Source organism: Neopelma chrysocephalum, unplaced genomic scaffold (assembly GCF_003984885.1).
Source record: "Neopelma chrysocephalum unplaced genomic scaffold, ASM398488v2 Primary Assembly neopelma1_63, whole genome shotgun sequence".
Classification (NCBI taxonomy): domain Eukaryota; kingdom Metazoa; phylum Chordata; class Aves; order Passeriformes; family Pipridae; genus Neopelma; species Neopelma chrysocephalum.
The window spans coordinates 1599326-1619237 of NW_020897720.1; the positions used below are offsets into that span (position 1 = coordinate 1599326).

The 19912-nt window shown below is 40.1% G+C and overlaps 1 protein-coding gene across 2 annotated transcripts in view; it reads left to right on the forward strand.

Annotated features, from left to right (window-relative positions):
• Positions 1-19912, forward strand: part of SLIT3 (slit guidance ligand 3) — a 479718-nt gene that overhangs the window by 328198 nt on the left and 131608 nt on the right. For both annotated transcript variants that reach the window (XM_027682483.1, XM_027682484.1), the window contains one exon: positions 9287-9358. In XM_027682483.1, the coding sequence (XP_027538284.1) occupies positions 9287-9358 (72 nt within the window). The remainder of the gene's footprint in view (positions 1-9286; positions 9359-19912) is intronic.

Genomic DNA, 19912 nt, shown 5'->3' on the forward strand with positions numbered 1-19912 from the left:
ACAAGTCTCTAGTAAGCTCTTTTATAGATCCACACCCCCAGGGTTGCTGACTTGTTCAGTTCTTCACATAAGTGCATTAGTTGATCTTCACATGCACCTGCAGTCTGGTCCATTGACCCCTTCTCCTCATGGCCCTCAAAAACCTCACCATAGCTCACACACTGTTTGGTGGTGTGGAGGAGTTGGGAAAATATTTCCATGCTGAATTTTTCTTCCAGAGTACAGAACTGAGATTGCACTCTCTTAAGAGTTTTCTGGTTTATTTGGTTTTTTGTGGGTTTTTTGGTTTTGGTTTTTGTGGGGTTTTTTTGTTTGTTTGTTTGGGGCTTTTTTTTTCAAACTAGTTAGGGAAGAACCTAAGCTTGTAAGAAAATGTTTATATTTCTTAGCTGTAATTAGTAATTTATTAAGCTGGAAGGGGACTAAAATATGACTTCACACAAAAGATAAAAAGAAGGTAGGATCTCTTGACAGCCATTCATTTCTCTTTATAGAGCACAGAAACTGGTTTAGCACCAAGTTGAACTGACTTGCAGCTATATTTCAGCCTAGGTGCTCAGAGCACTATTAAAATAGTGGAGCTTTTAATGGGTAAAAGGAGCAATGCAAGGTCAGAAGCTGCATATGGAGGATAAACTAGTATAGACTGTTAGAAAGAGCCCAGGCTGAGAGAAGAGGGTAAGCACAAATAGAATGATATTTGCCTGCATTTATCTTAAGGATACTTTTAAAACAATTATCTCATTAATATTCATATAACACAGCTCAATTCTTTAAGAGTGTAGTTTATTTCTATAAGCTGCCATAATTTTATTCACTGAATACTGGGTAATTTTGACAAACTGGATAAACTTGTTGACTAGTACTAATATTAGAAGGTTATTAGGTATTAAACTTACATGTTACAGTAAACCTCTGAGCCAGAGTTCAGAAGGATTGGCCCTTTTTTGTGACCTGAATCCAGCTGGGAGAATGCCAGAAATATATATTAAGTGTTGCTGGTGTTTGTTGAATAGTTTGGGCAGTGTTATTCAACATGGTGTGGAAATGGTCAAATCCCTCAATGCTGTCTGGAAACAATTCAGTGAGTGAGTGACATTTACTGAACGCTACAGTTTTGGCTTAGTGTGAAACTACTGCTGATGCTGCAGTGCTACAGCTCTCTGGTCTTGGCCGACCTCCTGATTTAGGAGTGAGCTGGACAGGCAAGACATTTCCACTGGGATTGACCTCCCAGTGCAGAAGTTATTCAGCTTTAGCTATAGTTAATTCAGATACCCCCAGGTGGCCTCAGCAGTGGGATGAAACACATCAGAGTGGACAGAGAGGAAATGAGAATATAAACTGGGCAGGAGTTTATAGTGTTTTGACTTTCATACAGAAGCAAGTGAAATGACTGTGTATTCTCTGCCCAGTCACCCCAAATGATATTTTAAGTAAATGATGTTTAAATATGTTTATATCCAAGTGGGTAAAATATTGCTTAAGTTAATGCTAAAAGGTTACAGAGGAGAAGAGAGAGGCAGGGAGATGAGACACAGCACAGAAAAAGCTGTAGCAAGGGAACTGCCTCTGAGCAGTCTTTCTTTTGCTTGGTTTTATTCTCTGCCTCAGTTTCCTTCTACTACAGACACACAAAGCTGTTGTAACACACAGTTTCTCTTTGGCAGACTTGTTTCTAGGACAGTATCAGCTCCAGTTTTGAAATTGTCAGCCTCCTCCTCTAGGTTCAGTTGTCTACTATGCTTTTACTTTCTTCTGAAAGGTTTTACTCTTGTTTTTCATCGCAGGTAGGTCTCATATAAATGTTTTCCCTATGGTTGACAGGCAGTGGTTGGTTCCCTCATCTTTCACAACCTGTCACCCAGACCTTTGGCAGATTCCTCCTTGCTGGTCACATCTGTAGTTGTTTCAATTTCTGAGCCCTGGATATCTTTATGGAGCAAGATTATCTGCTGGTCTGCAGAACCTGGGTTTCACTGAAGAAACTTTCCCCGGGTTTCTACCTCTGAGAAGCAGAGGATCTTCTTACCTCTGATCTCTGCCACAGCCACCAGTCCACTCCTGTCAGTCGCAGAAAGTGTAAGAGAAGATGAATCCTTTGAAGTGCCAGCCCTCCCAATGAAACTGCCAAAGGGGGAAGAACAAGGAGGTGGAAATGAAGTGAGACAGTTGCTTACTGGTGTTTTCCCTCTTAAGCAGCTCACTCTATCGGGTGCCCGAGGCCCCAGTGACTTTAGCCAGCTGCATGCCCTGAAGGAACACAGCTCTGCATACGGTGCTTCAGCCCAGCTGGGAGCAACTTTTATTGTCCGTATACCTCAGTCAGACGTGATTGGTGCATACATTTTAATGAGGCACCACCGAGGTTTAATCTGTGAGCAGAGCAGCTGGACTTTGCAGCTATCTGAGTTAAAATCAGAGGGAAGGAGGGGGAAATATTAATGCGCAAATGAAAGCAAGCAGCTTGGTTTCCATTAAAAATGAAGTACTGCTGTACTGCCTAAAATCCTTGCTCTTTCTCCTCCGTATTATTCCCGTTTTCTGCCCCTCCCTTTCCTCCCTGCTTGCTTGCAATTGCAGTGCTCCCTATGGGTCTGAGAGAGTGAGAGTGCTTGTCTGGAAGGCAGCCAACATTGTTAGACTGGCTGGCTAATGGAGCCCTATGTATAGTGGGTTCTACTCTGCTTTCTTCTGAACTGAACTCAGGTTGGTGTCTCCAGGCAGAACCGTTTCTCAGAGTGCTCTGCCTATTGTAGAGATGGTAGAAAAAAATTGGTGTATTACAGTTTTCAGAACACAGGAATGTTTATTACAGAAACCGTTTCCCCTCAAATGTATAAAACTTAAATCTTGAAAAAGTGCTAAGTGATCCATGTGCTAGCAGGTCATAAGTTTTTACTGTAAATCTATATATTTTCTTTAGCAAGAAATCCACCTATGGGAGTCAAACAGGTCACAAAATCTTTATGCTTCAAAGTAGTCATTTCTACCTTGGGTTTTCTCTGCATATAGCAAAAGAAAGGCAAGTTTGTTCTTGTAAGGACTCAAGACTTCTCCATTCCTCACACTCAGGAAGAAATAAGTTATTTTTTCTATGCTCATTTTTCAGTGGGATTTCATTCCCTATTCATATGACTCTGTGGAACAAGGAATTTCTACTGTTTTTCTTAGAAACATTTGGACATGTACATAACTTTTTTTTCCCTGGTTGTTACAAAAATAAACAACCAGAATCATTGTTCTTTAAGAACCTTTTTTTTTCTTCTTCCTAGAGTTTTCTGGCTTTTCCTTTTCTCCTTGTTGAGTCACATGCAGGTCAGCCCTGGGTCTGTATGTTCTGAGGATTTAATTCTGTTACAGTGTCTGAAGTTCTCTTTCAATATTCAGGCATTAGGGCTTAGATCCTTAGCATATTTTTGGTAGGAACCTTCACAGGTTTGATATGAAGGTTCAAACCTGCTTATGGACAAAACTGGGGCTACAGTAAGATCCATGCTCTGGGTTTGAGAGAACAGAGTTGTGGAGAGCTTGCTGTAAAGCCATGGCAGGGAATGGAGGGTGTTGTGGACCAAGAACTGAGAAAAAGGGCCTTTAGTCTTAAAAATGCCACTGTGGGATTTAGGAGGAAGTTACAGTGCATAATGTCAGTGACAGCTGCTGGGCAAATAACTGCTTGTCTCTGGCAAAGTCTCCCCTCTTGAAAAGGTGGAAGTACTTCTTTGTCTTAGAGAGCTCGTAGTGTGGTGCATATATTGAAGGCTGTGAGATGTGATACTGCAGCACTTGGACCATAGGAAATATCCAAGATGAGAAACGAATAATTAGAATTATTTGAATCGAAAAAATCAGTAATGTGGCTGTGGCTTTCATGTTGGAGGCTTTAGTCTTGCCATCCAATGCTTCTTTCCATGTAAACATGAGAGTAACCAGTCCCCTTGCACTGAGAAGTGTGGCAAGATTGGTTGGTTGTAAAAGAATGTGGTATCTGAATTTTTAAGCAAAAGTTTGAGAAATACTCAGTTTGTGGTGCTTGGTGTTTGTGTTCCATGGTGAGCATCGCCCTGTGATGGAGCTGAGTGGTTGATGACTCAGCCCAGAGCACAGGGGCCAAGCTAGGAAGAGTTTCATGTTTCAAAATTGCTGCTTGCACTTTCTGAAGTAAATTAATTTTTCATTTAATCAGCTCAAAATCTGTCTAATATCAGTGAGAGGATTGTATCAGCATTTGGTTATTGTTAATTGGATCAAAGATAAATGTTATTCTTGGGGTCCGTAAACTTCCCACAAATGTAGGTTTGGAAGGCCATATCCAGACTGTCTGGGGACGTTTTATGAGATATGACAAAATAGTCTAAGCCTTCAGGGTGTTAAACTGCGTGAATAAATTTTAGACCACTGCAGAGGGAGAATTCCTTTGGTTTTGTTCATATACTGAATTAAGCTAGGGAACACTTTAAAAGCTTAGATCAGCCTGGGCACAAAGACAAGAGACAGCTTAGGTTTTGACATAGCAGTCCCATTTAGACCATCATCTCCTGGATGATGATGTATGAGGTGTCATTCATGGTGATTTGAAATCTGCAATAAAACACTGTCTATTGCAATAACTGCCAAACTTATTTTAAGGTAACAAATTGCTTTGGATAGTTTTACTGTGATTTATTTAGCTCAACTTGTTCTGAAGAAATATGAAATAGTGCAGAGGGAAAAAAATTACATGTCTAAGTTTCTTTCAGATATTAGAAATTTATTGCTGTTTTTATCCCTATCAATTCCTCCTCTTTTGAAAACCTGAGTTCTTATTGAACCTGTGCCATTGTACATAGCTTGGGAAATATAATTCTTCCTAGCAAGAATTGTTTTCACAGTCTGAAGGAAAGTTAAAAGCATTCTGAGGACTGAAAAAGACATTGCATAAAGTCACAATTTGACACTTCAGTAAGAATGTTTCATCCAAGCCAAAATAAAGGAACACTTAGCTGGAAACCATATGGTCTAAAGTAAGGGATTCTGTGCTAGGCTTTCATACCCCAAAAATCTCTGTATCACCTTCAAGGGAAAAAAAAATCTCAGTATTCTGTGATCTGTCTTAATGAAGCAGCTAAATTGCAGCTACATTTGTAAGTAAGGTGGGCTGAGGAACTGCAAAATAAAGACAACACAGCAGTTATTGTTTCAAACCCCTGAAAGTGGCATGTTAAACTTCAGTGAGCATGAAAGGGAGGGTACCCCCGTTGATAAAGTCAGTGCAAATTCCTTCCTTTTAAAATTGTTCAAGAGGTCAGAATGGATAGAGACTGTGAAGGATCACTGAGAATTTTGTTTCAAGACCCTGCTGCTGAAGGTCTGATGCAGGCTTCTCATCCAAGAAAACCCAGTTGTGGTTGTGTGTGCTTCCAGTGCTTCCTTTGTCTGGTGTGTCCCAGGCTTCTAGATGAAGCCATGCAGTGACTATTTCCACTGTTTAGTCTTTATTTTTAACTACTTACAACATCAGTTGGATTAATCTGCAAAACCTGAAGTTTAGTAGTAACAATTAATTATTTAACTGGAAATTTAATATCTAATTGTGTCTTGGAATAGATGCATTGTTGGGGGAATATTGAAATACGATGCCAGAACCAGGCTGAAGAAACATAACGCCTCATTATGGCTGTTGTATATTTGTATAATTTCTTCTTGCAGATCTGTAATAACTCTTCAGGGTGCTTCTTCCAGGGATCTCCTCCAATGCTCATGGTGCTGCCAGGGGTCTGTGCTTTATGTGGTGTCGTATTTGTCAGGCCTGGGGCTCATTTGGTCTCCTAAAGTTGAGAAGTAAATGAAAAATCAGGAGCACGCACTAAAAGTTGTAGTAATTTTTTGGTGTTCTAATAAAAGTTGTTCTAATTCACTGATTCACTGTCTATTGGCAGCAATTACTGAGCTAATTTGATTTTTATTACATATTAACTTTGTTAGTGTATTTTTAATAAGAAAATATTTTGAGTCTAAAATTTCAGGTGCTCTGGGATAGGAGAAGGGTTGTGTTCCTGTGCCAAGCCTGTACTTTAGCCAGGCCACCTGCATGTCCTGCAACATGTGTGAGGGCTGCAAGTGAACATGCATTTTTAGAACTTGTAATGCCATGGGCAGATCTGCTGTAATTTATCTCTGCTGGTAAACTCATTGAAGATTTAAATGAAGTTCTTGAGTTGATTTGGCTGTGTTTGCTGTTGTATGGTAGTTTGAAGTTGTTTGTTTTTTATGAGGGGTTTTTGTTTGGTTTCTTTTTCCCCCAGAACTGCAGTTCTGGGAATGTTGAGGTGCTGGCCAGTGTGATGGGTAGCTGGCAGGAGGAGAGGAGAGTGCTGCAGTGATACCCAGCCTGGCAGAACCTGACCAATGTCATGTTCATTGGTGTGAGGATGATGATGATTTTTCTGTCTTAAACAGAAAAAAAAAAAAAAAGAGAGAACTCTGAGGAAAGCAAGTTTTCTGTGCTTTTTCTCAGAGCAAGTGGCCATAAGGAACTCCAGAAATGGGGTGCAGTGCATTTGGATCTCCCCTCCTCTTTGCCTCTCCCTGCAGCCCTGGCATGGCAGGCAGACGTGGCATTGGCTAATTTGGCTCTGGGTAGTGCTGAACATGAATATGAATTAGAGACAAGAATATGAGCTCTCATACTGACTTTTGTTTAGCTGTTAATCTGTTCCAATGTTAACGTGCCACATGCACATAAGCCCAATTAGGTTGGGAAATGCTTATTTTCCTTTTCACGGCTTCTAAAAATCGAAGCTTTGTTTTTATTTTATAAGCTATTTTAATCTGTTTTATTTTGCTGAAAATAATAAAGGGGATGTATAAACACGTCCAAGGTTTAAAATTCAGTGACACACTGCACTATGACCTTCTGACTCTTACATTAAAAGTAAATGAAGGAATTACTCTGAGAGTCTTATTTTGCATTCAGTCGTACCATGGGTAACAACTGCACTGGGTGTGAGAGGAGATGTCTTTAAGGGTTTACTTTACAGAAGTGTTTTTACCTCTACAGCCAAAATAACCCTTAGGCTGGAGTGGGGATGTTTTTACTTCCCATGGGCATTTTGTAAAGTTTATATTCTCAACTCCTTCTGTTATGATAGTATATTCTGCATTATTGATCACTATTGATGATCCTGCTACTTCCCAAACTAAGGAAGGTGTTTCTCAAATACCTCAGAGCTCGTAAACTGAACTCAGTATGCAGATGATGTGCTTGCTAAAGAAATCATCTTTCAGAAAGACTGGGAAGTGAAATGGATGTAAACTGGATACTGTGGGCATTAAATTAATGTTTTAACCTTTTACAAATATTTTATTTGCAGAGGTTTTGCTTTTGCATCTTGATACAGGTGCACACATCAGTTAAAAAAGTCTGTGAGTCAGCCACTCACGTGTTGGTTCAGAGCCCAGTGAAATTCAGTGACTTGAATGTTCTCCCTTAGTTTGAATCTGCATCTAAATGGTCCTGTTGAACCTCTCAAAGTTCAGCCACCATTTCTCTCTAGCTTTGGGTAGAGTATAAAAGTCTGTGTGACTTGCAAGAAATTTTGTTGAAGTAGGAAATTGTGTGTGTCTTCTGAAGCTGAAGTTAAGAAACAATTAGGAAGATTTACAAGCATTCATTACCCACAAAATACAGTCACTGGAACAGCACATTAAAAGCCATCCTCCTGACTCTGCAATAGATAAAGAGAAATCATGTTACATTTGTTTAGAGAAAATACAATGCTGGGTGATCACTGGTTTCTTGGGTAGCACTTCAGTTCCTGCCAGACTGCAAAAGTAATGAAAAATGAAGTTTCAAGTTTGGATTTTCATATTTAAGTGGTGTTATTTTATTTAGATTCATTTTATTGAGGCTCAGAAATGAGCTGATCTGGGAAGGCTCCCCCAGGGGTGATAGATTTGCAGTGACTGATGAAGAGTAAACTGAAGTTGTGATGCTCTGGGAGGGCCAGAGGGTATTGGAAAGGGTCTGTCATGCCAGGGAGTTTGTTTTTCAGTATGTCCAACTCTTCATAATATTTCAAATGTTGTAAGACAGGGTAATTGCAGGATTTCAGCCAGCATTCAAGCCTCACATGGCAGCTTGATTCATTGCTAGGATATTGTTCCACATGAAGAAGTTAGGGAATTAACCAGTTTAGTGGCACATAAGCACCAAAGCTTTGGCATGAGCTGGTTTATAACCATTTACCATGTCCTGTGTAGGGCGTAGGAATTACATAAATACTGTTTTGCCCAATTTGAAGTCTATTAAAATGTTTAGGTAAGGGAAAATATTTTCAGAGGGACCCTAATCATCTTCCCTTTTCCCAGGACCCACGGAAGCTTCTCGCACACTTTCTGGTTTTGACAGATGTTACCAACTTGCAGAAATGACATGAGTAAATACTTTAGCCATGATTGAAATTCAGGTGTTCTGTCAAACGTGATTTTGTTCTGATCACTGGGTAGCACATCTCAGCATAATGGTGCTTCTGTCCCTTTTCCCCTTTGGTTCAGTTTTCTGAGGATGATATATGTGCATTTTTCCATTAAAAGTGAAATATTTTTTAATATTGAAACTGAATCGTGGATACCAGGTCATATATTTATGGTTGAATAAATATATACAGTGATTCTCATTTTTATTATTAAAGCTTTACTGATTTTTATAACTAAGCCATGCCTAAATTATTTTTGAGTTTCTGAAATACATATCTACTTCCAGTTCAGGATAAATTTCTTTATATTAGCTCGTTGAAATGGTAACAGCAGCTGGTGAAGCCATAATATTTTATCCAATGATGCCTGTGTCACATTTCATGCCAATTACTATATCTTAAGAGACTCAGTTATATGAAATTTTATCTACAACCAGCTTGTGCTCCCTGGCTTTTGAATTCAGTATTGCTGAGCGGAATTCTAGGTTTTTGCGTCAGACAATGTGCCTTTCAGTGGTTAAAATATTTCTAAAAAGGGTGAAAAAAAAAAAGATCCCTTAACAGAATGAAAAATATTTCAGATACGGTTTTTGGATGATGTCCAGTTTCTACATTAGAAATGCTTTCCAACACCAGACGAAGCCTGAATCATAACGACTCATTTAATACCATGTGCTCTCTGAAAAGAAAATGAGATCAGTGGTTAAATGAAATGCCCACAGATCCTGGGCATGGTGCACTAGATCAATAAAGATGATAATGCAGAGATGTGGGAGGACACTAAACTGGGCTGTTATTTAAGATTTATTTTGTCTTCCTGAATCTTGCAGAGTGCTCTATGGAAACAAGATCACGGAGATTCCCCAGGGCCTTTTTGATGATCTTGTGTCTCTGCAGCTGCTGTGAGTATGATCCCTTCCTCTCCTTTATTTTACAGACTAGCTAGATTTACTGTTTTTTCAGCTTCTGACATTAATATAACCACCTTTTCCACTGCAAACTCACTGGGATGTGCTAGTCTGTTGTGTCTGTGTCAGGCAAGAGGGAGGCAAGGGCTGAAAAAAAAAAGAAAGGGAGGTGTCAACAGTTTTATAGCACAGTGTGTATAATGGATAATAGACACAGAGGATTTGAGTGTGGGGAGGAAATGAGAGAGGCAGTGAAGTCCAAGAAAGGAAATTTGGTCACCGGCTGATGCGTGGGTGGGGATGCCATCTGATTGTTTTTACACATTTAGCACTTGTGGTTGAATGTCTGGATCCTTGAGGGCTGTGCTGCCAGTACCTGCACAGGCAAGGGAAAGGGCACTGTGAAAGATCTGATTGTTGCAGCTCCTGCTCAGCTCCATCTTCTTCTGACGTCAAAAGCGGCTTAGCTGCAGAGGAAATGATTTCACAATATATTGTGATTTGAGGGTTTTGTGCCATGTGTGATTTAACATGATCAGGGGAAGTTATATGTGTTCAGTGCATATTAATGTGGCAGAAAAAATTTCCTAAGCCAAATGTGAAATTGCAAATTTCGCTCCTGTCTCCATAATCACATTGGGAACCAGTAGCTCCTTCAAAGAGAAGGGAATCATCAGTCAGTCAGTAGAGAGAGCAGAAGTGAACTGAGTTTAATATGTATTCCTAATGTTCTGATTACCACCATGGATGATGCAGTCAGAAAATAAAGGTGATATGTCATAAATTAATCGATTCTGGTTTATATCACACGCAGCACTCCACTCCCAAACAATAAATCATATAAAATATAGAATATAACGTACCTTCTAGACACGTTATTTTAAGCCTCTCTGATGATCTTGACATAGCCAGCAATGAATATCCAGAAGTTCATGATTGTCATTGCGTCTGTCACTCTGTGATTGCAGTCTTTGCTGTCCATATAGTGCTGTATAAAAGTAAGCATAAATTTAGATTGGAAATTCATGAGCAAAGCCAAAGAAGTAAAATGAAATACTTGCTCTGTGTGTTAAGGGAAGGACTACTCAGACATGTAATTTATCCATAAGATCTTAATTGCAAACATGGACCACCCTGTTCTAGACAAGGACAAGTGAGAGGAGCTGTGGTTTGGCTGTGACAGCCCCTGAGCTGCAGCAGTGGGAGCTGTTCATCTCCTGCTCACAATGCCAACCATTTTATCTTCACCTTTGGCACACACATGTTCTGGCAGCTCCTTTCCTCTCTCCTGGCCCACACCTCACAAGTTTGTTGTAATTCAGCATCTCCATGGGCAGCAAGAGGAGACTGTGTGTTTAAGGGGGAGATGGTTTGCCACGTGTGAGGGCAATAACTGAGAGTGCTGAGGAGCTGGGACTGGGTATGAGCAGAGGTAACCAGCAGGTTAGTCCTTGTCTGAGCCTTATGATAGTCCTTCGCCCCAAATGTTTCCTGCTTACAAGTTTGAAGTGATACACAATTGCTCTGTCTAACCCAGGACACTTTACAGATAGGATCTTTCCCATTAGGAAAAAAAGATAATAGAAAAAAATCCAACTCACCGCATGGATCACAGAGTCCTACAAAAATAAGGGTCTAGAATTTGTGCACAAGGCGTTAAACAATTTTCAAGACCTTTATACTATAGTCCTGTATATATTTCAGCCAAGATGAAGTAATTTTCCAGTCAGAATTTCAGTTCAAGTGATGCCTTATTGTAAAGGAGGTAAAACTTTTATGCCAGAGAACCAGAATCATCGAAAGGGGTTGTGCTTCAACCATTTAAACATTCTCAAGCTGAGAAGATCTAAGTATGTTGCCCCATTATGGGATTTCCAGAGCATTGATGCTGAAGCCTTTCAGGGTCTTTGAAAGTGTTTGAATGTGAAGTATCTTTTGGCAAGGGGAGCACTGAATGATCATCCTTTAAATGCAAACAGATGTTTGCACACTTTTCTGATTGTGGCTTTGAAGCAGCTGTTATGAGATTGCTTGTAGTATTTTAATGGGTACTAAAAAAATAAATGGCATTCGTTGGTCCTAGACCTGCTGTTGAACAATTGGAAGAGTGCCCTGTGATTAGATCTAATTTAGTGTTCAGTGGGCACTAGATTGGATTTCTTCTTATTAGTCTGGAGACACACTGATAAGAACACTGATTAAGGTATCATGGTAGCCTGTCTGATTTCCTGAGCTGGAGCAGAAGGATTCTTGAAAGTGTTATGGTGAAGCAGAACACAATGAGAAAAAGGGAATCCTTGTGGGTCCTGTGTGTTATATAGAAGGAAAAAAAATCACTGTGAAATTGCAGAACAGAGAATAGTCTTATTAATTATTTTGGATAAGACTCATCAGAATTTCTCAGAAATGTCATTATCCTTGTGTTTAAAAATAGTGTCATAATATACGCCCAAATTATTCCACTTGTATTTTGGCTGAATTGTCCCGTGTAAGTGCCTCACATCTGCAGACTGTGCTGCTGATGTCAGGAGACCTATAGCTGGGTAAAGTGATGCTCAGCTCAGGCCTGGTGTCACCTTAAACTGCCCTGTTTGACTTGGGTGTGTGGGACATGAATTTGGAAAAAGTTTTAGATCACCTGGCTGGTCTTACCATTCTGTGTTTCTGTCACAGAAGATAGAGGTGGGTAAAGCAGGGTGATATTGTATTTGGCAGGAAAATAACTAGGCATGGTTACATAATAAGGAGTGGTGGTTTCCTTGTTCTTTTTCTTGTTTTGTTGGTTTCTTTTCTTAAACCCTGTGGGGTTAATACAAAATGTTGCTTATGAAGTTTTTATTATAATTAGCTGTCTTAAGTAGTTGACATTCCCCACAGAAATAATTGCAATTGAATTTTTCTTAAATCACTGATTTCACAAATATTGGGTCTTCCTAAATATGCAGTTGTACCTAACACAGCAGCAAACATCATTCTGCAGTCTGACTGCACATCTCTTCTGTGGAGCAGGAGCCTTTCTTGGACCATGTAGTTTTCCATATCCTCTTTGAAGTTGCCCAGGGAGAGGATGCTAGAAAGCTGTTATAGCTACTGTACCCTGTCCTCATACATTCTTTTCAGCAGGTTGGATCAAGTGTCTTCTGAGAATTTTAGGTCGTTTTGCATTTGAGAGAGCTGTACTTTTTTCCAGAAAAGGATAACTGGAGTCTGATTTTTTTAGGGTTTTTTTTTCATATACAGTGAACTGAAACTTTCACTGGGGGAGCAATCCATCCAAGCCGTGCAATAATGTTTGATTAATTAACATTGTTTGTGTATCTTGCATTTGAATATCAAAAGAATGGCGAGGGCTCCAGTTTAAGGTGGAAGTTTTCAAGTAACCATTTGCTGTGGACAGTTTGAACTCCTGTCCAGGAGCCCTTCAGCCTGACCTTGGTCTGTCTGGAAACTGGAACGTATTTAAATGTCCTGCTCACCTGTCTTTCAACTTCCCTGGAATGTGGACCAGCTCTTTCAGGAGCCCTTGAGTTTGCCAGAGTGCCTGCCAGTCACTGCACAGGGGGCAGAGCACAGCACTGGGCAGCTCCCTGTCTCTCGGCAGCGCTGTGACAGGGAACGCTGACGGCTCCTGCGCGGAGTCACCGCCGTGAGCTGGGGGTGACGGGCACTGACTTTGTGAGCCAGCATTTGTCACAGCTGAGTAATACACTCTCTGCAACCATATTAAAACAAACATTCTGGGAGCCTTTTTATTACAGCCCTGCACCGTGTGCTTCACAGGGCTCTGTTTCCTGGAACAAGGAGGGATCATAAAATCTCTGCTGCTTAAAGAGGCTGTGTAGCAGAATAATATGGAGGGGTGAGGTCTCATTTTTCAAATGTCTGGCAAGTATCAGTTTTCAATAAATCCTTCTCCTTGAGGAAATTTACTTTGCATAGTTACCAATCATAAAGTGCTTGGGCGTGTTGATCCTAAATCTTACAGTTGTGATCCCCATGGCTTAGTGAGCAAGAAAGAGTCCCCCCAGTGGGCTCTGTTTTGATGTTGCTAAACTTAGATGTTCTCCTGCGGTACAGATACATTGAAATCAGAGGTTTGTTGTATTCCTCTCTCAGAAAGCAAAGCCAAAAGCCAAAATCTTACAGCCTTCTCCTCTTTCACCTAATATCTGATCATTAGGGAAAACTCAACACTGCAGTTGTAAAAGACCAATAATCGTATTGGTGGATGGAGTTTGACATATTGACAGATAAAGTAACTTCAAAAGTGGCGAAAAATTGTCACTCAGCTAACCTGGGTTAAAATTGGAACTAGATCTAATATTTACAACTTCAGCTGACCTTTACTTAAAGTAGACTTGTGTGAAGTGCCAAGTCATGTGTTCACTTTCAGGAACTGCTGTTATCAGTCTTCCCAAAATTCAACCAGTCAAATTTTGGTTTGAGTTATTCTCTTTTTTAACTTGCTTTTTATGCTGGTTCTCCTGGTATGAATAAGCAGATAATTGGTACTCCCATCTCTTTTCTGGCTAGGTTGCTTGGAAAATATCTCCATGACAAATTTGCCAAGTTTGAAGTGGTTGTCTTGATTTGTAACTGTAAATTGAATCCCACTACTGAAGACCTTAAAACAGGATCTACCAATTATTTATTGTATACTCATTAGGGGGCTCATTAGAAACTCAAAGACAATCCAGAGGTGCTCAAACCCATACATATTATTAAAAAAAAATGTACACCAATTCCAGTATTTGGCATTGTTTACATTATACTGTTGTATACATAAGTATCATTAAACAGCTGTGTAAATAGTATACAAATGTCAGAATAAAGAAATTACAGTTTTCCATTTACAAGTTCTTTAGAGCACCATAGTCTCTTCTCCTCCCCATAGTGATCTGGACTTTAAGAGATGTTTAAAATCTTCGTGCTCTGTGGAGTTCTTGAATTTTTTCATGAAAAAAGACAACAGGCAGTTAAAAAAGAGACCTTCTGACCAGATGTAAGGGGACAATGTTTTCACAGCAATGTCAAGTAGTTGGAATGGGCTGCCCAGAAAGTTGTGCATTCTCTGTTCTTGAAGACTTTAAAGACCAAACTAAATAGAGCTCTAAGCAACCTGGTGTGACCTTAGAACTCATCCTGTTTTGGCAGTCTAACAAGACAAGAAACCATTCAAGCTTCCTGCAATTCTGAATTATCCTGTAATCTGGTAAAATAATTATTTCTCAGATAAAGCACATATCTGCATTAACTGTGTATAAATCACCTTTCAGTGAGGTTGAGTGAGGTGACCTGAAGGTCCTTTGCAACCTGTGTCATTTCTGGGTTCTGTGAATCCAAATTCATAGTAAAATGACATATGAGCTTTTCTCTTGATGACTCTGAATATTTCTGGCTACGCTCATCCTTTTAGTCCAGGACAGAATGCTCTCTGCACAGACCTGTTTAGTAGCTTTAGAATTGTTTTCCAGCCATTTGCCTCAAGGTTTTTTCCTTCAGGTTTCTGTATTTAGACTGCTATTGTGATAATGTTACTAAACTCAATAACTGCTGTTCAAGTGAGGGAGCAGCATCTGCCAGACTCAGAAATACAATTACAGTCAAGCACTAATGAAAGACTGCAACAGCATCTGCCTTTCCTGTGCCACTTGTGTAGCCTGGCTGATGCAGGTTCCCAAAACAACCACTCATTCCTACGTCAGTGTGTCATTCATTCATTCCTCTGACGCCAGTGCTCCGAGCTGGACCCACCTGACAGAAACTCTCCTGGTTATCAGAACATGAGGAACTAACTTCCTGATAGTGTAGAAGGTTGATAAAATGTGTTCATTCTGTGGTGCATCTGAATTATCATGTGGTTATCTGGAATCAGCTGTGACCTTATCAGCAGGCACAAGTTAGACAATACTGAATTTTAAATAACAGAAGTCTGGGTGCTGTGACAACACATGCTTATAATTCTCCAGGTAGTAACATGAGTACCACAGGATTGTTTTATGGATGGTGTTCAGCTGGAGTTGCAGTTTTTTGGATCAGAATTGAAATCTTTCTTTAAAATCTCTCCAAAACAGGACTGTCAGACTGTCAGACTCTGTGCTTCCTTCTCGACTCATTATCTGCTTGTGACTTTTCCTTTTTAATTTAGTTTGAATAAATTTGTCATCACCATCATCCAGCTTCCTGAACATGGAGAAACACTTGAAGCTGTTTCAAGCAAGCATGATGATGATTTCACACTGGTTATTATCAATTGAAGCACTGACAGACTCTTCAGTGGTCAGTCATCACATTAGAAAATGTAAATTTTAGTAGATGTCTAAGTATCTTGACACAGTGAGAGGCAATCAGAATGTTCCCTGACAGTCCAGGCCAGTTTAAAACATTCCTGAAACCTAATATAATTATTTTGCCAATAAATAAGCAGGGGCACACACATTTCTGTCATTAGATGTTGCTTGTCTTTGACTGCTGGGCTGACCAAGTACTTGACTAGATGTTGCCATATTGACACTTGAGCTGCTCTCCCATGATAAGTCATGTTAAATCAAAGATGACACTTGGTTCCCTATAAATGTCAGGAGAAAATGCTGAAAAATACATGCTAATTTGTTTTTTGACTTCTTGTGCCATGTGTTGTATATCCTAAGGAAAAGTTCCTGCTAAGAGTTCTTTCCTTGCTGCCCTATAGTGCCTTTGAACATAGGTGAAACTTTTGGCTATTGATTTTCTATAAAGGTCACGTCTGTTCAATTTGTATTCCACTTTTACCCATGCAAAACTATTACCCAGTTCTCCTCTTCCAAACAAGCCTCCTCTGCCTTTTATATCTGCCTTTTTCTGGTGAGTTCTCATTTTCCCCAGTGGAGTCTGGCATGTGGGATGTGCCAGCCAGTTCACGGGATGCCAAACATTTTCATTCTCATCATGTTGTCGCTGCTGTCAAAACACAAAGCTAGTGAAAGAGGAGGAGAAGTTTTTTCGGTGCCTCTGTGAAGCTTTTCTCCCCAGCACTTTGTTTTTGGCTCACTGATGTACCTTGGGTGGTTCCTGGTCCATCCTGTGGCACCAGAGACCAGCCTGCAGTCCCCAGCCTGTGCAAAGTTGCTCAGCTGCTGTTTGATTCTCCAAGTTGTGTGGTTATTTGCTGATAGTTTGATTACTTGACTTCACTGAGATAAAAATGCAAACATTCCTAGGGGTAAAAGCCATATAAGCATTCCCATTTGCTCTTAAAAAACAATTTTTTCAATCATTTTGGGTTTGGAGTTCAGAATGTTATTTAAATGTTAATCACTTGAAACTGTGCTTGGGCATATAATTCAATTACGGGACCATCTTAATTATGCAGATGGTGCTTATGAGCAGCTGATACAATTACAGAGCCAATTCAGTGCACATCCATTTCAAGGGCTTAACTGAAACACGCTATTATTTCAGTGTGTGTGGACAAATCCACTTTTTCAGGAAATGGATTCATGGAATTGTAATAGTGCTCTGCTCAGCTCACTGCTCTCAATGGCGTGTAAACCACAAGGTCTTTAACCATCCTCCTGTATTCTGTGGTGGTCCAAGGCTTGAGAGAGGTTTCTTCATGTTTTTAACATATCCAGAGGGATGAAAATGGAGACTTGGGTTAATAATCCATCATCCCTCTGGGCAGCAGGCGGTTTTATTTCTGCTTGAATTTTTAACCTCCCTTTGAATGCTGCCCCACATCTGGAGGCCGTGTGTAGCTCTCATCCAATCAAGCTGATAACAAAATAGGAAAATGAGTGGAATTTACTTTCACCATGAGTTGGTGCAAAATAAATACCATGTAATTCCTGCTAAAGTAAGACTCAGCTTTTAGTGCTGTGCTTTCTCTTGGTGTAAGTCCAATAAAAGGAACCCTTAGTATGTTTTACAGACTGGTTCAGTGTTTCTGCTTCCTGGAATATGTTTTTCTCATCTGCCTTTGTGTTAGTTTAAAAAAACCTCTGATAGCTTCTTTTAGCTCCATGTGAGGCCAGCCTTGTATACCTAATTAATAATTAGATGCCATTAGGGGGGCTGGGTTAGTGAAGAAAGATTAAGCAAAGAACTGGAATTTATTGAGGGGAATATCCACAGAGGAGATACTTTAAAACAACTGAGGAGTTTTAAAGGAAAATGAACCTTAATGCTTCTGGCCAAAAGTCATCATCTAACTCACAGTAAGTAGGAGGAGAAAAGTTGTAGGGATGATTTATTCTGCTTTCTCACAGTTTTTTGCTTTAGATTAGATTAGGTACTGCACACATATTGCATGGATGATACACAGAATAGGTGTTGTCACCTCAGGAAAGCTCTGTAGGACCTGAATTCCCGCTTCTGAGCAGTCTGCACAAGCATTTTCCTGTTCCAAATTCCTCTGATGCTCAAAGGAGAGTGTGAGCCTCTGTATTTGTGGCTTTATAGAGGATCAGTTGCTCTCATTTTTGGTATTTGGCTCTTAGGGAAATGTCACAGATTTTATCCCCATGAACCCAGTCACTGAAAATTCATGCCAGGAAAACTCATCACATTGTGAATTCTGTTTTCCAGCATTGGGTTTATTCATGTTTTGTTGAAACTAATGAGAGAATGAATCTGAACCCAGTGTATTCACTGCAGTTCCAGGTCAGCTTTGCTTGGGAGGATTTATTCAGTGGGATGGTTAGACTTCAAGGCCAGTCTCAGCACAGGAGTGAGCAGCATCTGCCCAGCACAGCTCTGCTGTGTCCACACTTCTTAAGCAGCACAGAAAGACATCCTGGTTATCCACATGTAGAAATACAACTTTGATTCTGTTGTAAATTCTCTTATTTCTGAAATTGTTTTCATTTTTGCTCTATGTGTTGTTGCAAGTACTGCTTGCAACATAGACTATCCCTATAACAGTAGAAGACAATTAGCATCTAGTAAAATAAATTGAAGTACTTGCTTTCAGTTTTCTTCCTGTGTATTTTAGATGCCATGGAACAACTTATCCAACCTAATGTGTGTTACCTAAAATCACTGTGGGACCAGTGCACAAGGACAGGGGGTAGAAATCAAAGGATTTATAATCCTAAGAGCATGTCTGGGGGTGTTGTTCAAAACTCAGTAGCTGGTTCTGCCTTCTCATACCTTGCTAACCTGTTCTTAATGGATAAGATACTGTACAAGCTGGAAAGAGAAATGCATAATATGTGAGAACCAAGAGAGGATGAAAATTGCTTTGGCTTGGACACATGAATGGCTGTAAGAAGCAAGCAGGAAGGGATGACATTGCTCTTTGCTGTTGGAGCAGAGGAGGAGGAGCTGTTCCTGTAGCCTAATATGAAAATTACCCTGTTACTTCTGGTGGAGCCAATGGGAGTGTGGATTAGGTGTCACAGAAATTCAGATTCCAGAGGGGTCATACTGGTGCTGCTTATGATTTCATAAAATTGTTTTAGCTATTAGTTCATGCAAAAATGTAACCTCATTTATCCATCATTGCCTTCGATGGGGTTTTGCCTTAAATAATGTCAAACTTCATCTTCCACAACATGTAGAGGAGAGAATTCAGCTAAATTGATACTGACTTTTCAGTAGGCTGGAAAGGTGAGTTCTCCTCCGAAGCCCTCTCATTCCAGAGCATTCCTGTTCTCCTGGGGTTCTCCATACTGCTCAAGTGTGCCTCCATCTCCTGTGCATCACAATTGCTGGAGCCACTGGCTGCAGTGATGAGGCTCTGCCAAAACAACAGCAGGAGCAGAGAACTGTAACGAGTGCACCGTGTTCAAAAGGTTTCATGAATGCAAAGGCAGAGGAAGCACCTTCAGAATTACTTCTTGGAGCAAAAGAAAAGCATCATGTGCAGCTGCCAAGCACACATTTCCTCCCTGGGAGGCTGCCCTGTTGTCTCTGGTGGTGTATGCGCAGTGTGTTGAAAAGGGGAGCTCCCCATGCTGTTAGTGGTGTGTTTAAGATGCTGCATTTGTTTGTTGAGGAATAGAGGATATATTTTCCTTTTTTCCTATAACCATATCTGTCTTCTGATTTCACATTAATGTGGTGCCTTGTAGAGAGCCACAATGATGCAACCCCTCAAACTCATTGATTCATTTCTACCCAAGAGAACTTAGTTAACAATATATATTGTTTGCAATTTACCATTTTTCCTCAGGCTGAGAGTAGTCAAAAGATATGGATTTTGGCTTTTGTAAGAGGAATAGGTAATTTCCTGCCTCTTTTCCTTCTGAGTGTAAGATACCACCTATGCAGATGACGGTGACAATTTGAGTGTTCTTGTGTTTGATTGTCTCAGCAGGAGATCCAGCTTGCTGTTGGGTTTGTATATACTTGTTATGCAGGACAGAACTCTACTTGGGTGATCTAGGAAAACTTGCACAAGTACTGTCCAAGATTTTCTGGCTGAACTGATTGGTGTAGCTGTACAAAATGTATTTTTTAAAAAATAATTTAAATTACCTTTGTACTGCTTTCTCACAACTGCACAGAGATATGGTGTGACTGGAATGGAGCAGGTTCACAGAATTGTAGGACAGTAGAGTTTGGAAG